General features: G+C 36.1%; 1 protein-coding gene across 1 annotated transcript in view; it reads right to left on the bottom strand.

The window, feature by feature from the left end:
- The window catches only part of CNTNAP4 (contactin associated protein family member 4), a 217,774-nt gene extending 210,034 nt beyond the window's left edge, over positions 1-7,740 (bottom strand). The window contains exon 1 of the mRNA XM_016155989.2: positions 7,553-7,740. Coding sequence (XP_016011475.2) covers positions 7,553-7,637 — 85 coding nt within the window. The 5' untranslated portion in view covers positions 7,638-7,740. The remainder of the gene's footprint in view (positions 1-7,552) is intronic.
- Positions 7,741-19,985: the final 12,245 nt, after the last annotated feature.

The raw sequence follows: 19,985 nt of genomic DNA, 5'->3' as shown, positions 1-19,985 counted from the left end.
GGTTATCATCTGATCAGCATATTTTAAAAGATAAACACATATTAATAACTTAGAAAACTAAGGAAAAGGAACTCTCTCTATATAGGCTATAACTTCCAAGTAAGTCAAGTAATAAAATTACAAGTTATAGTTTGTCTAAAAACTATACCACAAATGTAATTTAAGGAGGCAGGTGAATTTATATACATATTTACATGCTATTTCTAAACTAGTATCAAACTATGACCTCACTTATAAGTACCATAATTGCCAGTGGAAAAAAAATGGTTACAGAAACAAATATGTCTTTTATAATTTAGAAACACATATTATCTTATTCTAGAGCACTGCTAAGTAATGAGAGGTACTTAATGAAAAAAAAAAGTAATTAGAGCTTTAGGCCAACTGATACATATCATACCATTTTTTTCCTTTGTGATTTAAAAAAACTTAGAAGTAAATTTCATCACTGTTCTATTAAATACTTATGGCATTAAAAATTTTTATAGTTACTAATTTTAAACTACTTAAAATGTCAAATGTTTTCAGGCTTCACTCACTTTTCCAATTATTACATTGGAATGACTCATTAACTGTAACATAAACAGGCTCATTTTACCTCCTGTTATGTTATTTCTCCAGTTTTATTACCAGAATACCACTTTTCTGTGAACCATGATGAAAACTCACTGGGAGGAAAAAAAAAAAATACACATACTCTTCCTCTTCCAAATATCAATTTTCCTCAAGAGAACTGAAACAATAATGGTAATTTGTAGCGAATTTTGCATGTACATTCTTTTCCATTACATAATACTGTAGTGACTACCTCGGCAAAAGACATTTTGGAAAAAACTTTATCCTCCAAAAGTCAGCTGGGAAACAAAAATATATCTCTCTTTACTTGTGCAGTAGCATATCAGATTTGACTTTACCAACACAGTCACCAGGCTCGTTGAGGGGGAGGAGATGGAGGAGCAATGGGGGGAACTAAATTCCTAGATTATAAACAAAGAGCAATAATTCCAGAAATCAAATAAAAAAATATACACACACACACACATACATACATACATAATTGAAGCACAAAGCAAGACAATTACAGCCTTAGAGATCACTGAAGAAATTTTAATGGTGAAATCTTAGACATCGAAGTTTCCCCAGAAAAGTAACTAAAATAACCCAATGATCAGGGACATCTTTATTATTTAGAAATGCAATTTATTGTAACTTAGAGTTATGAGTAAACTATTATTTCTCAAGAAATTTTAAACCTTTTTTTAAAAACCTCAAAGCCTTCAAATTACAATATTAATCATCAAAGTAAATTATTTCATTTAAGTATACTCAGTTAATTGAGGCTTTTTGATGAGTTCATTCTTCCTTTAAGGAAGAGTTTCAGTGAGAGTTGTGAGGTCTGCTAAAGTGCCATAAATTTTGTCTGCATTTAGTTTGGGGCATTTCTCTTTCTGAGATTTTTCTTTTTAATGTGACCGAAATCAACTGACCTTAGCACTGATGCTACAATTCAAGACTATTTTTAAAGATGAGTTTGTTAGACAGTATTTCTAAAAGTTTCTAGCTGAAATACCCATTAAGGCAATTATCCATATATCTCATAAGAATTCACTCTACTACCACCAACAAAAAGATAGATCATTTCACCTTATGAATACAGTTAATTCATGAAACATCTATTTTAAGCGTATATTCTATAATGGCACCACTCTTCCCTGTCATACTAGTTAACTTGAAAAACTATAATGATTCTACGTAAATACCAAACAAACCATTGAGGTCAAATTTTTGAAGCAATAAAAATTATATATATATATAATTGAAACACTGGGCCACTGAAAAAATTAGATCAAAGTCTACATTATTTAAGATTTCACCAGAAATATTCACCTACCAATGTGAATATGAGTATCTGAGGTCTATATAACAAGTTGGATAAATCTTTATTATTCTTCCTACTGTTTTCAAGGGCTAGCCCATTCTCTAAACTTTTAATCACTAAGTAGGAAAGAAAAAGATTTTTTAATAGGTTAGTGAAGGACTTCTTTGATAACCTGAATAATTAGCAAACTAAAGGACAATCATGCATTAGCGGACAATATTAAGGCTCCAATATTGATTTACAATAAAAAGGATTTAAATTCTAAATATTATATCAAAATGTGAAAAATAGGCATTTGTAAATCAATACTGATATTCTATTGTAAAGAAATTTAGAATTGTGTAATGTGTCACTATCTCTTAGCATTTATTCAGTGAATAGTCTTGAACCCCATCACAATTCTTGTTGACACCCAGAACTCTATGAGACTGTCCTAGATTGTCTTTGATTTGGAAGTTGGTCTTTTTATAAGACAGAAATCTTTACTGGAAATGAATCATTATAAATAGTATTATGAATATTAAATTATTTTAACATATGGCCATTGACATTTTATAAAAATGTTATAGTAGAATTGCAATGAAAAGAATTTTTAAAATATCATATTCCTTTAAACTTAAATTTTTATTTAAAAAAATCACTATAGTAAACAGTGTAATGTAAATAAATGAAGCCAATCATCAGTTCTTGGAGATGAAAGTAAATACAATTTCAAATGGACAAGATATTTACTTAAAAATTAATTGTCTTGGCATGAGTAGGTGAGAGGCACCTGCTTAATTATTATGAATTCTCTGTGGACATTGCTTAAATGGAAATCTAATTTTCAATTTAGTGCTCTAGAAAGTTTGCCAATTTCAGAATTTTTAGGAAGCTACTACTGTTCAAGTCATAGGGATAAGAGCACTGTTTCAATAAGAAAATTTCCCTCACACAATCAGTGATTCCAAATGCAAGTTTCTGATTAGTATGGAGTGGAATATTCTACACTCATGGATGTAGAAAACAACAGAATTCTTAGTCAAAATATCTAAGGCACGATTACTTATATACTTTATTGAACTTCTTAATATTAGTGGGAACACTTGAGCTAGAAAGTGCTCCTTTGGCAACCAAAACTGCTGAAACTTTATAAATAGTTATAATTTAGAGTCACTGAAATAAAATTTCTGAACAATAAAGTCTTAAAGAGGAAACATATGAAGAAGATATTGACTCGAAGGCTTCTTCTGTTATAATTTCTGGCAAGAGCAGTGGTTAAATTCAGTACCACAACCCTACAAGTATGTATTTGTGTGCTAAATTATTAAGACTAAGTTTTATCATAGCAGTTTTATTTATTCACTATCCTTGTCTCATCATTACATTATATTACATATTATTTAAATCAAGTGTTGATGAACTTTTTCTATAAAGGGCTAGATAGTAAAGAATGTTATGTAGGTCATTATAAGAGGGAAATCAATTTTAAGAAAATTTTATTGATAAAATTAAAAATATAATACTAATAACTGAATATGAATTCTTTCCATTCAGGTCTACTAATGAGAAAAAATGGACAACTGAAATTGAATTTCACATCATCTTTTGTGCCACAAAGAATTTTTCTTTTAATTTTTTTCAAACATTTAAGAATGTAAAAATGATTCTTAGCTCACGGGCTACACAAAACAGGCCATGGGCCAGATTTGGCCCATAGGCCATATTTTACCAACCACTGAGCTAAATATTACATTATCTTATAGCTAATATTATACAATTCTATTAATTGTTTTCACTGATGAGATGAATTCAAACTTCATATAGAGATTGGTTTGTATAAAGAAATTGTTTCCAAATAATACAACTTCCACAATTAATTACAGAAGACATTAAAAGATTTATTACTTAGAGGAAGCACTAGATATCACATGAAAGTCATGTGTTTGATCCCTATGTTAGCTATCACCTGTGTTATTCCATACTGAAGGATGCTCCTATCAAAATGATTTGGGATGCATGTAATCAGGAGTGACAAAATGCACCAAAATGATGAAAATCAGTTTTGCCGTTAGAAAAGTAGGCGAATGTGTATGCCCGCCTTAATATCTAAAGGACAACTATTTATATATTGCTTCATGTAATTATAGTTTATCAGTACTTTACTGTTGTATTCTAGGGTTTGTTTTTGTTTTTAACTATAGAAAGGAATTTTGAGGAGGAGGAAAAGAATAAACTTCTAGAAAAAATTACAAGGTTGAGTTTTAATAATTTGAGAATCTATCCAGTTGCTTTCAGGTTGCGTCCCAGAGTCCACAGCATGATCCTCTACTCAAGTAATCACTTCTACTTATTGTTGATTTTAACATATTCTTTAGTGCTTCTTTTGGGGTAGATATCAGATGTAGCCTTTATTTCAATTAGAGAAAAAAAAGAACACAGAGAGAAGTTAAATTCTAATTAAGTCATTCATAAGCTACCTGGTGAGCTTTAAATATTCTCGGAGAAAGCCTCATACACCTGAGGCAGCCAGGGAGACTTCATCACATGATCTTCAAGAATTAAAATGACAGCAAAACTCTTACTTGCCTTACTACTTATACCTGCTCCTTCTGTTGTGGTGAGTCAACACCATCCCCAATAATGTCTTAATGATCAGAAAGATGTTGTAGGTTCCTAAGAGCGATTAAACAATAGACAACTCCCTTCTCCATGTATGTTTCTTAGCAATAGCAGGTGAAGATACCAACAACAGCCTGTACAACTTTCAAAGATCTAGCCCTTCTGTGGGAATCTGTCTCTAAACTTTCATGAAGGGACTCCTCAATCTAATAAAAAGCTCAACTACATCAGAACAAAGAAGAAAGACCTGGGACTGTTTCACTGCTGTTGAAATGTCAAGTAGGGCACTAGTAGGCAAAGAAAGTGGTCCATTCAACATATTTTATCTTAAGACAGATAAGGAGTAAGCAGAGACATCAACAATGTGTGAGCACATGGGTCTCAGGGTTTATACATATTTATATACATATATACCCATGAACATGTACCTATACATAAACATGTATGTGTTCGCACAGAATCCTTCTAATGTAAAGTTTCCCTGTTGATTAATTAGATCAACTAACATTCACATTAAAGTGCCCCTAATCCCTGAGCTGTTCCTGGTTTACAGAGTCCTGTCCCATGAATGCTTTCTCACTGGCAGCCTTGGGCTGACTCAGTGGATAACAGATTTGCTCCTGGTGAATCAGCTGTAAATAAAGGGAGAAGGTCTTTGTTATTCACCTGAAAGACTGACCTTTAATTTTCTTTATTTATATTCAGTTCTCCCTGACTTCGATACTGGTATTTAAGATTGATTCATGTTTCAATATAAAGTCTTGTCCAGAATAATTATTGAAGTTACTGTATAACACTTTAAAAAATGCTTAAGCTGGTTAATGGTTACTTATCCATACACTGAATCCCAATCTTGCTGGTAAACATACATACTTGTTCTTCCAAAAAGGATAAAACATATGAAATAGCTTGGTAATAAGTAGAATTGTCTTACTTCCATAAAGGGGGGAGAAACTTACTAAATATTGAAAAATAAAATAAAATAGAGAAATAATTATTTTCTTTTATATATACTGCTACAAATCATACTGCCAAAGTCACATTAACAAGAAATTACTAAATGCGACTTTAATTCTCTAAAGTCATTTAACTGTATTTTTGACACTTTAAGAAGTCAGCCCTTAACATATGGTAACCAAGAACTACAACTTTAATATTTAAATATTCCTAATAAATTAAAATTGTATATTCCTTACATCTATCAAATCTTTCAAAGAGCATTAAACCACTTCCTGAACAAACCAAGGCTGAAAGAATACAGATTCAGGATTGAAATTTTAAGAGTCAGAGGCTCAGCTAGAACTAAGTCCCCAAAATATCTGCCCCTCTAAGATCTCAGAAATTCATCTTTCTTTTGCTAAGAAGATATATTTCAAAAGAAGCCTATTTAATGTCGATCTGCCTTTCATTTGACTTCAAGAAAACGAACCGATGTAAACTAGTGGCCCAATCAACCACATCAATATACCATAAACCCAAATAGGGACAGTACTGGAAAGACATGACTACATCTAGGCCAGACTCAACCTCTGCTTTTCTTAAGGTAAGGACACTTCAAGTGATGTGCTTTACATTGTAAGAGTGACCTCTAGTGCTTTCCTTTTTTGTTGAACTTCAGTAGTTGGAGGATGAATTATTTATGCCCTTTCTACAAAACTTTGTGTATGTGTCTGTGTTATTGTTTGTGTGCTGCAATGTTTGTCAAACGCTACCATTACAGCATTCCAAGATTCTGACTAGGTGAAAATATACACATTTTATTGACTCGTGGGATTCTTATACACCCAAATGAAAACTGAATCTGAGACACAGTGCAGCATCTGAGGAAAGTTCTTTCCTTTCAGAATTATAGCTATACCAGCCCACTCGATGATCTAATACTGAACAGAAATGCAAAATCACAGTAGCCAGGCCGTGTAAACGGGCATGTGACTTGTACCAGTAAGGTCATTAATAATGGTCTTCCCACATCGGGGTATTCAGTGCACTCAAGGGATGTGCCACAGCAAACACCTTACTACTACTGGCTTTCTCATAACCCCCCGACCTAAACCCGATTACACAGCAGCAACATAAATTCCTGAACAGGCCTCACAGCCCTTTCTTGAAAAGCAAATGAGCTTTTCCTTTAAAATCTGTAAAAGAGATAAAAAGTTGTACTTGCAGAGCTTGTTTATCATTCATCAAAGAGGAAAAAATTTTCCCATTAGACATTTTAAGCTAAATATAACTTTTAAAACTTTTTCTATCTCTAATAAAAAGTGGATAAAGGGAGTTTTGCCAAATTATTTTGGAGGATACTTAAATTAAAAATAAGACCTTTATAAATCTTCCCTGAATCAATTAACTCAGTATCAGAATATTCTATTACAAATTTATAAAGTTCGAAATTCAACCACTGAAAAATAATACTTTCTGAAAATCACCCGGATGTTTTTTATTTAAGCAAAATGTGGAAATCGAGCCCTCCCCCCCTTTTCAGGAGTGCTTCAGTCTCATTCTTTTTGCAGTGAGGGCACAAGTCTTAATATTGAGGTTCACCTCCACCAATTCTGCTCCTGAATTCTGCAGTACATTTCAGTTATGAGCCTGGCATCATTTTAAAGATGAAGCCAGCTCTCAGTCTGCCAAATAGCAAACTTCAGAAACCTAAGCTAATGCAGCATAATGTAAAGTCTGCCAGTTGTTTTCTTGTTAGACATAATTCCAATAAAATTCAGTAATCCTAAAAAAAAGAGAAAGAAATGAAGACATTCGTAGGCTATTCCCTGGTTAAGATGCTAATTTAATGTTTTCACTAGAACTTGAGCTTTCTCAATGAATATTCAAAGATGAAAAGATAAGATTCTGCTCATAGACAAAAAGAAAAATGACACTTTGCATATTTTGACCAGACTACGAGGAAAAACAGGTGTAAATCCAGTCATATTTACAAAATTTTTAAGAGATGCTTCATTTATAGCAATATGCTTTGCAGTAATTTCAGTTGTAAATAATAATCATAAAAACAAGAGAATTAAAGTTTTGCGGAGAGCCTCCCCTACAAGTTTAAATCATTTGCTGTATACTTACAGGAATTCCCAGCTATGACTCTGTTCCAGTTTTGAGTAGATAACAGTAGTAGAATCTTGAGGACAGCGCCAGTGACAGACCCCATGTTCGTATTTATTAGGCTCCGAGAAAAGATCCTGAGAGGCTTTCCCAGTGCTCTAGTCCTGTTCTCAGTCCCTCTCCCAGCTCTGTCTTCAGCGCCTCTAGGTCTCTCAGTCTCTCTCTCCCTCCCTCCCTCCCTCCTCCTATCCTTCCCCACCTCTCTCTCCCTCCCTTTTTCCCTCCCTCTCCCTCTTTCTTTCCCTCTCTCTCCCTCTGTCTCTCTCTCGCGCGCACACGCACACACCACAGCCCTGACTCCTCACTAAAAAGCACCCAGCATCTTTCCTAACAAGCATCCACACCGCTGAGGCCACGCCCACTCCTCGCAGCAGCGGTCTTAGAAATTGACAGCAGCATCCCTCCTCCAAATTCACAGCAGCGCTCGGAGCTCCACCGTGCTGCGCTGCTGATGAAAGCTGGACCTGGAGGCGCGGCCTGCTGCTCCTGGGCCTGCTAGGGGCTCCCTCCCTTCTCCTGTATTATTCAATAATCCTTAACCCTTTTTTCCCCTCTAGAGATGTGGGTAGGGGACGGGGAGAGGCGGCAGAGCCTCCCGATATTCTGGAGGTATTGTCTTTGGCAGAGCCAGTCAACTTAAGGAGCTAATTCCTGAGTATCCGGGAGTGCATCCAGGTAAAATTTCACTATGTTTCAAAACAAAAGCATAAAATAAGACAGAAATAACTAAACAGCATTGGCAGGTTGTAGCTAAAACTGTCCTCAAGGAAAATACTTTCTGTTATTTCATTCAGTTTGTATTAAAAAACTATCCTCTTTAGCTACGGTGCCAAGATTTTATTATGAAAATTCCTCACATGGAAACAGACATTCCTGTTTGGCAGATATTTTAAATCATCTGTTAATAGTCTGCAATAAATTAACATTTCTTATTTTAGTGCAGCAGGAATACAAATCCACAAATTAAATGCTGTGGATAGAATTATTTTGATGAATGCATCATGCTGTGAATACACAGTTGCATTCTACAAATTCTTTAACAATTCCCAAAAGGCCCAAAATGAAAAATGATGGGATATGAAAGAAAGGGAACTTCACATCTCACACACACACACACACACACACACACACACACACACACACACACCAAGCCTAAACAATATACAGATGTAATTGCAATGATCTACAGGAGAAAAGTTGAATTCAGAACATCAACAACTACAGAAAAATTACTCTTCGAATGGCTGATCCATGGATACTGCTATTTCTTGACTAGAATACTAAGATATTTCAATAACAGAGTTAATATTACACGACGATGAGTGATAAATCATCATAGGGGGTAAATAACCTTTCTAAAATAAATGTCAGGATATTTAACTGAAAATGTACTAGATCTTATAAGAGCAGAAATACTAAAGTTCTCGAGCACCTCTCGGTGATCACAAATGAGAACGTACAGAGAGCAGCAGCCTTCCTAGGGAACGAACGAAACAAGGAGGGAAATGACAACAGCATCCTCCTACATAACCCATAGGAAACACAACAGAAGAGATAGTTTTGCTTTTCTGATTTTGCAGATGAAAAACAAAACAAAACAAAAAGAACAGAATTTAAATAATTTGAAGAGGACAGAGAGTTAGTAAATAAAATACTGAGGACAGGACTTTGTTTTTCTGACTCCAATTTCACGGCTGTCACACTGGGACTTAATGCCCCTCCGATCACAGAACACCTTTTTCTGGACCCCTGTCAGTAGCAGCAAAAACCTGAGGCCCTAGAGAACAAAACGGCAGTGGAAAGACAGGTCATTGCTTGAGTGTTTACTCTGTTTTACTAGTCATACATGTCTAATTTGGTTATTTTCAAATGTAATATGTTAAGCAAAAGTAGATATAAATTGATGATCTCTGTTAACTAATTATTGAAAGAGATTCTATTTTATTGAACACATACTACGTGCCATTTGTTATCTAATTAAATTATTATGGCATTCCTTGAAGTGTCTATTTAACTAAGAGACTGCACCTTGGTGAAGTTAAGCAGTATGTCTAAAGTTCCACAGTGTGTAGGAGAGAGAGCTGGGTTTTGCATTCGGTCTGCAAAGCTCTAAAAACATCACTTTTAATGACTCCATACTGAAGAACAGGGTCTCAGGCTCTCTGGAAGAGAAAACTTGTCCTCCTATTAAAACTCTGTACTTAATTGTTCTCATAAAACAAATGAGAGAAAAAAATTTTAAAGGATCAGTACCCATATCAATAATGAAAATTGAACCTTTTACGCCAATAATAACCTCTTCAGGACAAAGTGTAAATTATCATAGCAGCCATTAACAATGGATTTTTTTTCTATCAACAAGCTGTGGAAATAGAATGAGCTGGATGCTGGCAATGAACAAAAGACCTCAGGCCACTGTCCCTGTCCCCCTGTAACTCCTGTCCCTGCCTGATGGCCACAGAGGGCAGAGAACTGCAGGGATAAAGTAAAGCAGTGAAAAGAGCTTGGACATTGTAAACAGAGAAGCCTAGGTATAAATTCAGTTTCCACTGTGGTTCTGATTAAGTGACTGAGTTACTCTGGTGTTTGATTTCCTTTATTTTTTTTTTTAAAAAGAATAATGACTAAAAGCCACTGTGATATAATGTGTGACAACCCCCAAATGAGGACCTGAATTACTTACTCGCCTTAGATCTCTGCATTCTGACTGTACAGAATAGTGGTTTCGGCAGGCAATTTTGGAATCTGGCAGCCCGGGTTCAACATCTGCTCCATTTCTACTATCGACCAGCTGCATGCTCTAGGGTAAGCTGCTTGCCATCCTTGATTCTAAGTTTCCTCATCTGTGCACCAAGGATAAGCAGAGTATCAACTTCATGGCTGAAATAATGCTTATAAAGTGAAAGCCCCTCGAGCTACAAAATCGGTATTGTTACTTGCAATCATTGTTACTACAGCTCACTTTACACAGCTGAGAAATCCGAGGAGCAGAGGAATTATGACTTGCCAGAGGCACATGGCCCATTAGTGGCAGAAAAGGGTTGGTCATTAAGATCTACTGACTTGTGCTTTTCTCCACCCCCACCAAAGTGGTGCTTAATGTCAGAAAAAGGAGTCTAAATGGGGAAAATCAGAAAAGTGTAGAGACCTAATCTTGCACATTACTGTACTGCTGATGCAGATGCCACGAATCACTTCTCCCTGTGCACACATTTGTGGTTATACTTTCCACTGATTAAGATGAAAACAACTGCTGGTGCTTAGGGTTTGGCATATGCATGTTATGGGCCAGACTGTGTCTGAGAAAGCATCATAAATCAAACCGAAACGTTAGAATTTGTAAAATAAGGCTTTTAATTGCCTCTTGGTATGACTTGTGGTACCACAGTGGTACCTGGAAGCTCCGGATCTGTACATTTAGACTGGAAAAGGACCATAGGGCTATAGTAGAACAAACTCACATCAAAAGACTTGAAAGAGATGAAAATGTGACTCTTTGTTTTCTTTATTCATGTAACAATTGTTTTATCTGATACCTGAACCTTTGATCTGGTTTCTGGATTTCTTACAAAGGTAATTGCTCTGTGTAATTTTGTTCAGTCTCCCTGGGGAAGGAGGATTCGGGCTCCTTATTCTGCATTTTGACTGATGGTCACTACTCGAAATTAGTTCTTTTTAAAACTGAAATATATTTTGAGGTGTGACTTTGTGACTTATAAGAAATATATATTTGGTCATTCAGAAATGTATATATGAGAAATATATATTTGGTCTTCCTCCATGGTTCCTGGCTCACTAAAACCCTTGGAATTTCCTGTGATAAGAATGATCAGGGTGCCTCTTTTTTGTTAACAAGGTGATTTCTGGAAAGCCCTTAGGTAACCTCAGAATGTGGGCTTGTTGTCAGGAGACCCAACCACGTGATTAGTGTTGTAACTTTTGGTCCTTCCTACCCCTTGACTCCCCTCACCAATCTCCCTCCCACCCCACCTCTGGGGAGGATAATAAGCTGGAGACTGAGTTCAACTGCAAATGGTCGATGACTTAATTAATCATGACCGTGTAATGAAGCCTCCATGAAGACCCAAAAGGACGGGGTTGGGAGAGCTCCCAGGTTGGTGAACATGTGGAGATTTGGGAGGAGTGGTACCCCTGGAGAGGGCACAGAAGCTTTGAGCCTTTTCCCTATACCTTGCCCTATGCATCTCTTCCATCTGGTTGTTACTGGGTTATATCCTTTTATAATAAATCAGTGAGCTGGTAACTAAAATGTTTCTCTGAGTTCTGTGAGCTGCTCTAGCAAATTAATCAAACTCAAAAAGGGGTCATGGGAACCTCTGATTTATAGCCAGTCAGAAGCACTAACAACTGGACATGCCACTGGTATACGCAGTGGGGGAAGACAGTCTTGTAGAACTGAGCCCTTCGCCTACAGGAAGTGATGCTGTCTCTTGATAGATAGCCTTAGAACGGACTTAAATTCTCAGGCAACCTTGATGGTATCTGAGAACTGCTTGTTAGTGTGGGGAATACCCACACCCACACCCACACCCACATTGAAATCGGTCTCAGAACACCTATTGATGAGGCAATAATGTTTTTACCGAAAGTCCCTTCCCAAATATATTTATATTGAATATAAACAATGTTTTCTATGCTATAACCAGTAAACATACAAAAATATTTATTATTAACATTGTCAGGATTGAAACATGATGAAGTTAATATTTTATTAATGGTATTTACTTTTATTTTGTAATACATTTTCAGTTAAGAGACTTGACATTCTCTAACATAAATGCGCTTTTCATAAGCAATTTTTTAAAGCCCTAAGTGCTACTATTTTGTTTTCTCTTTTAATCAGTATGTTGCAAATAGTGCAAGTGATGACTTTGATAAACCAAAGTACTGAATTTTGCAACTGTGAAAATACCCAAAGCTCTAGCAATGCACTTTTCTATTAACATCTCACCTGGCACAACCCTTCTATAATAAAAATTTAATTGGTAAATGAAGATAAAAAATATGGACAACACTGGATGCTCTCTTCAGAAAAATAACAGTAGTAAAAAATATGCACATTTCTTTTGTGGCATTTGTACTTCATTTTTTTTCTTTAATATTGTTAAAGAAACTTTGGAATTTTTTCCTATGTAAAGGAATTATACATATATATGTATATAAATGTATATCTGTATACATATATTTTACATATGCATCTAGACATTGTTTGTGTAATTCAACAATATTTAAAGTAAAATGTGATTTAGTTTTTAGTATAAAGTATTAAGGATTTTAGCTATTCTGATTAAAATATTTTATACAGTGAGTGTGGTATCTTTAATGACTTGAAATACTTCATTTTTAAATAAATTTTTTATTCTAAATACTTTAAATGTTTCACTTATTAAATATTTTAATAAAAATAAATCTTAATTTTAAAATATTTTTAGATTTATAGAAAAATTACAAATAAAGAAAGTTCCCATTTATCTCCAACACCCAGTTTTCCCTATTATTAACACATTAGTTTGGTACAGTTGTTACAATTAATGAACCAGTATTGGTATATTATCATTCACTAAAGGCCCTATCATAGTCACATCCTTGGTTTTTACCTAATGTATTTTTTGTATGTCCCAGGATCCTATTCAGATACCACATCACATTTAGTATTCATACCTCCTTAGAATACTGTGACAGTTTCTCAGAGTTTCCTTACTTTTGACAATTCTGTTTTGAGGCATACTGGTCAGCTATTTTGTACAATGTCTCTCTGCTGAAATTTGCCTGCTGTTTTTGGGATTAGAGGTTTTGAGATGAAGACTAGAGGTAAGATGCCATTTCCATCACACCATATTAAGAGTACATACCATTAACATGACTTATCATTGATAATGTTGACCTCGATCACTTGGATATTTATGTTTTATGTTGACTTATAATTCAATATTACTCTATTTTATTAGTCAAATTGTTTCAACTTTAGAAGAAAAAGTTCCATTAGTTGCCTTTTCAGTCGGATTCTGTGTCCTTTTGATATATTGGCTTTAGTGTGTGTGTGTGTGTGTGTGTGTGTGTGTGTGTGTGTGCGCACGCGTGCGCACGCGCATGCACATGCTTAACCCTTTCTTTCTGGCACCACAAAATTCTCTAAGCTCATCTTTTACATTTCCTACCCCAGTCTCAGAATCAGCTATTAAGGAGCCCTGGTTCCTTTTGCTGGAGAAGGGTATTACAAACCAAGACCTAGCTTGTTGCTACTGGACATCCTTACTTCTAGGTCCTGTTAGCTAAAACAGCAAAGAAATATACATGTATATAGTAATCTGTGTGGATCCAGATATCTATACATATTTCTATGTGTATATTAATCTGTGTGTATCTGGATATCTACAAATATTTCTCTGTGTATCCATTTGTGTCTATATAAGCTAAATATGACTTCATACTGAAGGCTCCAAATCTAATCTGTTACCACATGGATTATTCCAACTATCTTTTCTTTTTTATCTGTAAACTGCTACTCTAACAGTGAGAAATTAAACTCCCATGATCTACCATCATTTACTTAATTTCAATATGGCTTTAGAGTGGTATCACAATTTTTAACCTGTACTCCCATGAGAAACACCTTTATCAGCTAAAGTATAGCGCTTAGGTACTATTCCTTTAGTCTTACAGCATTCATTTCCAATGTTAATTAGTTCAGAACCTTTTTCATCCATCTGCTCAAACGAGGTTGTTTCATGCATTTCTAATACAGGTAATTATTTTGTCCATTCTGCATTCCATCCAGGAATCCTGCCCTCCTAAATGCTTTTTCTAATTTGCATACATTAAAATTAACTCTTTGTGCTATAAGTTTCTCTGGGTTCTGTGCCTCCGGACAAATGCATAGAGTTATGTATCCATAATTATAGTATGATACAAAGTGGTTTCTTGCTCTTAAAAAAAAAAAGTCTCCTATGTTTCATCTATTTAACTGTGTTATACTCTTCCCCCAACCCCCTGGTAACCCCTGATCTTTTCGCTACCCTTATAGTTTTCCCTTTTCAAAAATCATATAATTGGAATCATACACTATGTAGCCTTTTCAATCTGGCTTCTTTCACTTGGCAAAATGCATTTATGACTCATCCTATGGTTTTCATGATTCACTTGCTTTTTTCTTTTCATTGCTAAATAATACTCCATTGCATGGGTATGCCACTTTTTGTTTATCCATTCACCATTGAAAGACTCCTTGATTGCTTCCAGTTCAGGGCAATTATTAATAAAGCTACTATAAACATTTGCAAGCAGTATGTTGAGTTGACACAAGTTTTCAGCTCATTTGGCTAAATATCTAAAAGTGTTATTGCTGTACCATATGGTAATATTATACTTAACTTCATCAGCAATTGCAAAATTGTCTTCCAAAGTGGCTGTGCCATTTTGCATTCCCATAAGCAATTAATGAGAGCTCTGTTGCTCTGCATTCTTGCCGTCAATTTTCTTGTCAGTTTTCTGAATTTGAGACATTCTAATAACTAGTTGTATTTCATTATTGTTTTAATTTGTAATTTTCTTCTGACAAATAATCTTGATCACCTTTTCATATGCTTATTTGTAATCTGTATATTTTCTTTCGTGAGATGTCTGTTCAGATCTTTTGCCCATTTTTCAATTGGGTATTTTATTCTCTTACTATTAAGTTCAAGAGTTTTGTTCATTTTGGAAACAATTCATTAATCAGATATATGTTCTATATATATTTCCTCCCTATATATTTGTGGGCCTATTTCTGGGTGCACTCTTCTGTTCTATTATTCTATAGCTATTCTTCCACCAATAGCATGCTGTCTGGATTACTACAGCTTTATAGTAAATATTGAAATTGGATAGTGTCAGTTTCTTTTTTTTTTACTTTGTTCTTATTTAGTATTGTGTTGGCTATTCTAGATCTTCAGTCTTTCTGAATAAATTTTAGAATCAATTTGCCAATATCTACAAAACAGAATGTCTGAAACTTATTTGGGATTGTGTTGCACCTATAGAACAACATGGAAAGAACTAATTCTTAACTATATTTGTCTTCTAATCCATGAATCTGAGTGCATTGGATTTACATTTTATAGTTTTCATCAAATTTGCCAACTTCAGCCATTATTTCTTCAAAATTTTTTACTCCACACTTTCTTCAGGGACTCTACTTCATGTATATTAGGCCATTACAAGTTTTCCTGCAATTCACACATGCTCTTTTTATCTATAATTTCTATGTATTTTATTTTGAATAGTTTATATTTCTATGTCTTCAAGTTCACTAATCTCCTGTTGCCATATTTAATATGCTGTTACATCCAGAGTATTCTTCATGTCAGGCATGGTAACTTTCAGCTCAAGAACATCAATTCACATCTATTTTATTTCTTCTGTGATAATATTTAAACTTTGAGTATATAGAATACATTTATATTGTTTTAATGTTCTTATATGTTTTCTTCTAACATGTTAGATTATAATAATAATACATTATTATTGATTATTTTCCCCATTATAGGTTGTGTTCCCTGCTTCTTTGCCTGGTTAGTAATCTTTGATTGCATGCCAGACATTGCATGAATTTTAACTTATTGCTTACTAGATATTTTTGTATTCCTATAAATCTTTATTCTAGGATACAGTTAGGTTACTTAGAAATAATTTGACCCATTCATGTCTTGCTTTTATGAGTTTTAAGTGGACCTTGAGAATTCTTTAGGCTAAGGCTAATTGTGCTCCACTCCTGAGGCAAGACCTTCCTGAGTATTCTCTACTATGCACTGTGAATTATAAATTTTTCTTGACTGGCTGGTAGACATAGGCATTATTTAACACCTTTTGAGAGTGCCAAAACCTTTTCTTTCTCATATATTTGAGAGTTTGTTTCAGGTCTCAGATAATTTCTTCACATAGATACACTGATCAGTACTTTGTTGAATACTCAAGAGGAATCCTCCATAAATGTCTGAGGTTCTCTCACTGTGCAACTCTTTCTTCTTGGTACTCTCTGTGAATCATCCCAAACTCATAACTGCTTCTCTTCAACTCAGGGAATTCACCAGACTCTGTATGGACTTCTCCTTCCTGCATCATGGCCTGGAAATATTCTATAGGTAATAAGCTGAAGCAGTCTTAAAGCTCACTTTGTTTCTTAACTTTCAGAGATTATTATCCTTTGCCACCTGGGACCTAGTATACAAAATTAAGGTGAGATTTCAGGAGCTGAAAAGTAAATCCTTGATTCCATCAAATTGTTTTAAATATACTTAGCATAAGATAAAACACTCAATTCCTGAAACAGATATAATACTATGCTTAAAATTCAAGTACACTAAAAAGGTAAGATTTTCTTTCTTTAATCACCTTCATCTGAATTTCTGCCCTTTTACTAGGAACTGACTATAATTTAGGAAAAGGAAAAGATCACTAGATTCAAGAAGGTTGAACAGAAAATAAATTTTAAAAAAAAAACAGAATAGAGTGTGGTGGGGGACGGTGGAGGAGGAAAAAAGAGATAATTAGAGGGCAAAGATGGATCTGCCTCCTGTACAGTTTTGTCTCAGTGACTACAGCATTCAAAGTTTTACTTTTCTGATAGACAAAGCTTATCCTAGTAGGAATGCACAGCATTAGGAAATGTCATGCTTAGATTTGTGATATCTTTATAGGGAACTGATTTAAGCATAAGGGAACACAGCTACTGTAGAAAACAAAGAATTCTGTAGATAAGGACTTTAAAATTTTTTATATCTACCAGCATTTATGTTTTAGAACTCTAGAATGCCTCATGGAAAGTTTCCATTTCTCAGAATAATGAAGCAGAAACAATTTTGGCCTTAGGCAGGTCCAGGAAAATCAAATCTACTCACCACCTACATCTTCAGATCTACAACACACAGCAAGTTTCATGCCTGGCGGCTCATGTGCATTAAAGGGCCTTAAGGGAGCAATTGTCCAACTCTCAGGTAGAAAACTACAGTTCTAGGACAGTGAGGATAGCTGGGGTTAATTTTCTATGAGTAGAACTGGTTGTTAGGCTTTTGCAAACATGGTAATGGTGCCATTTTTACAGTAGCAGGAAAAAGGAAGAGTGCAGTTACAGGGTTCGCTTGCTTTCATAAAGAGACTAGCTCACTTTCTGTGCACTGTCTGGACAGTAGTGGGAGGTCAGCCCTATGAAGTGGATGGATATGTGAAGTCATTGCACTCTTACCTGCTGTTAGTATCATAGCCACTCACCATATTAATATTAGAGTCAGTTGCTCACACTACCCACATATCAAGTGCTCAATAGTACATGAGGCTTGTAGCTGCCATGTTGGACTGTGCAGATATAGAACACATCCATCAAAGCAGAAAGTTATACTGGACAGTGCTGCTCTAGATGTTTGTAAAGGCTGGGTAAAATTTTAATAATATGCCAATATTTCAGTACCTAATTTTTCAAAAAAAAAAAAAAAGCTTTTAAAAGCAATTTTCCTTCCAATATTACTAAAATAATGTGCATTAAAATTTCACATTGTAGTCTCAAGAGAAAAAAGTTGCTATGCCCTTTATGGATAAAAAGTAAACTTAGCTCCTTCAAATAACTTTGTAGACTGCACATGGAAAATATTTTGGTGTTGTATGTTGAATATGCCTACCAAGATGAAAGATTATATGCAGCATAAGTAAAATATACAGTAAATAGTCCTCTAATACAAATTTGTGCGCATACCCTGATTCACATTTTAAAGTAAAGTAGCTTGGTGAGTTCTGGTCAGGATGGCAAGGTAAGTAAATGCTATGCTTGCCCCCTCCCATAACCACATTAAAATTACAACTAAATTATTGAACAATCGACCTGGAGAACCATCTGAAGATTAGCTGAAAATAACTCCTATAACTAAGGATATAAAGAAGAGGCCATATCAAGACTCGTGGTAGGGCGGGGGGGGGGGGGGCAGATAAAGAAATGCGAAATGGGCTGGTCCCAACCCCACACGTGGCAATTGAGCAATTGAGCATCGGAAGGGATATTTTGGCTGTGAAGGTTCTCCTGAGGAGTGAGGGGCCCCAGCACTACACTGGGAGTCCCCAGTCCAGGGTTCCAGTGCCAGGAAAAGGAGTCCCTACAAAATCTGGCTATAAAAATCAGTGAGGATTCTGACTGTCCAGGTGAGACGGAAGGCTACTGGAAACATAGACTGTGTCCTTGAAGGGCCTTTGCATAGACTCATTCACTAGCAGGCACTCACGTGGGCTCTGGCAAAGGGACAGCAGCATGAGAGGTACCAGAGACATACAGAGAAAGACTCAGTGATATAGCTTCAGGGTAAGGGGTGAAAGGACAGCCACCATTATGGCCGTGTTGAGCTTTCCTCCAGTGTAGCCTACAGGTGGGGCCGTCTTGCCTGTGAAGAACCCTCCCCTGACCTGGCCAAATCTGAATCTGCACTGACCTAGTAAAATCCCCTCACTCCACCACAGTTCCTCTCTAGGACCCAGCCCTATCCAACTTGTAAACTGCCAGAGGAATATTCGTGGCTGGGCAACTAACCCCCACACAACCCTCTTGGCAAGAGGCTCTTTTAGTAGCAATCAACAGGCCTCAGCTCACATATCTCTAGAGACAATTTAGGTGGCGGGAAACCAGCCCTAGCTCAAGCTTCAGTATTTCTTGAAAAAGTGTTGGGGGCATCTATCCTCTGTGTGATCTGAGACTTTTGCAAATGGAACAGTCTCAGCACTGTCACCAAATCTGAACCAGCACTAACTTGGGGAATGACGATTGCCCCACCCTGATAACTTGCTGGTACAGCACATCACCCAACTCACATAAGGCAGCCAGCAGGCAGCCTCAGGCCTTGGGGTACCTTGGAGCTTTTGCTAAGCTCCCCCATGCCTGGTGCTGGTGGCAGCCAGACTTGGTTCACCATGTGGTCTCTCCCACATGCCTCCAGGTCCAGCGCAGATAGCTACTAACCACAGATTGCTTTGTGCTCCTACCAGGTAGACTTGGGCTAGCCATAAGCAGTGGCTGACCTTAGCCTGCATGGGAGCCCCTTCAAGGGGCCCCGGAATCAAAACACCCAGAGACTAGAGTCAGAACACAACAGGGCACCACCCGATTAGCCTCGCAGGCAGCACACCCAAAGTGTGGTCTCAAAAGGCACACAAGCCTGCTGGGGCAAATCCCACTCTGTAGGATTAGCTCCCACAGCAACTCGTACCCTGTGAGCACCCACAGTTCTCACAGCCAATCAGCCTGAGAGTCAGTCTCACACACTAACATGCCAATAGCAATCAAGGCTTAACTACAACAGAAGGGCACACACAACACACACAAAGGACACTCCTGAAGCACCCCATGCAGGTGATCAGAGAG

The sequence above is a fragment of the Rousettus aegyptiacus genome, unplaced genomic scaffold (genome assembly GCF_014176215.1).
Source record: "Rousettus aegyptiacus isolate mRouAeg1 unplaced genomic scaffold, mRouAeg1.p scaffold_m13_p_14, whole genome shotgun sequence".
Taxonomy (NCBI): Eukaryota; Metazoa; Chordata; class Mammalia; order Chiroptera; family Pteropodidae; genus Rousettus; species Rousettus aegyptiacus.
This window is presented reverse-complemented; position numbering and strand designations above follow the sequence as displayed.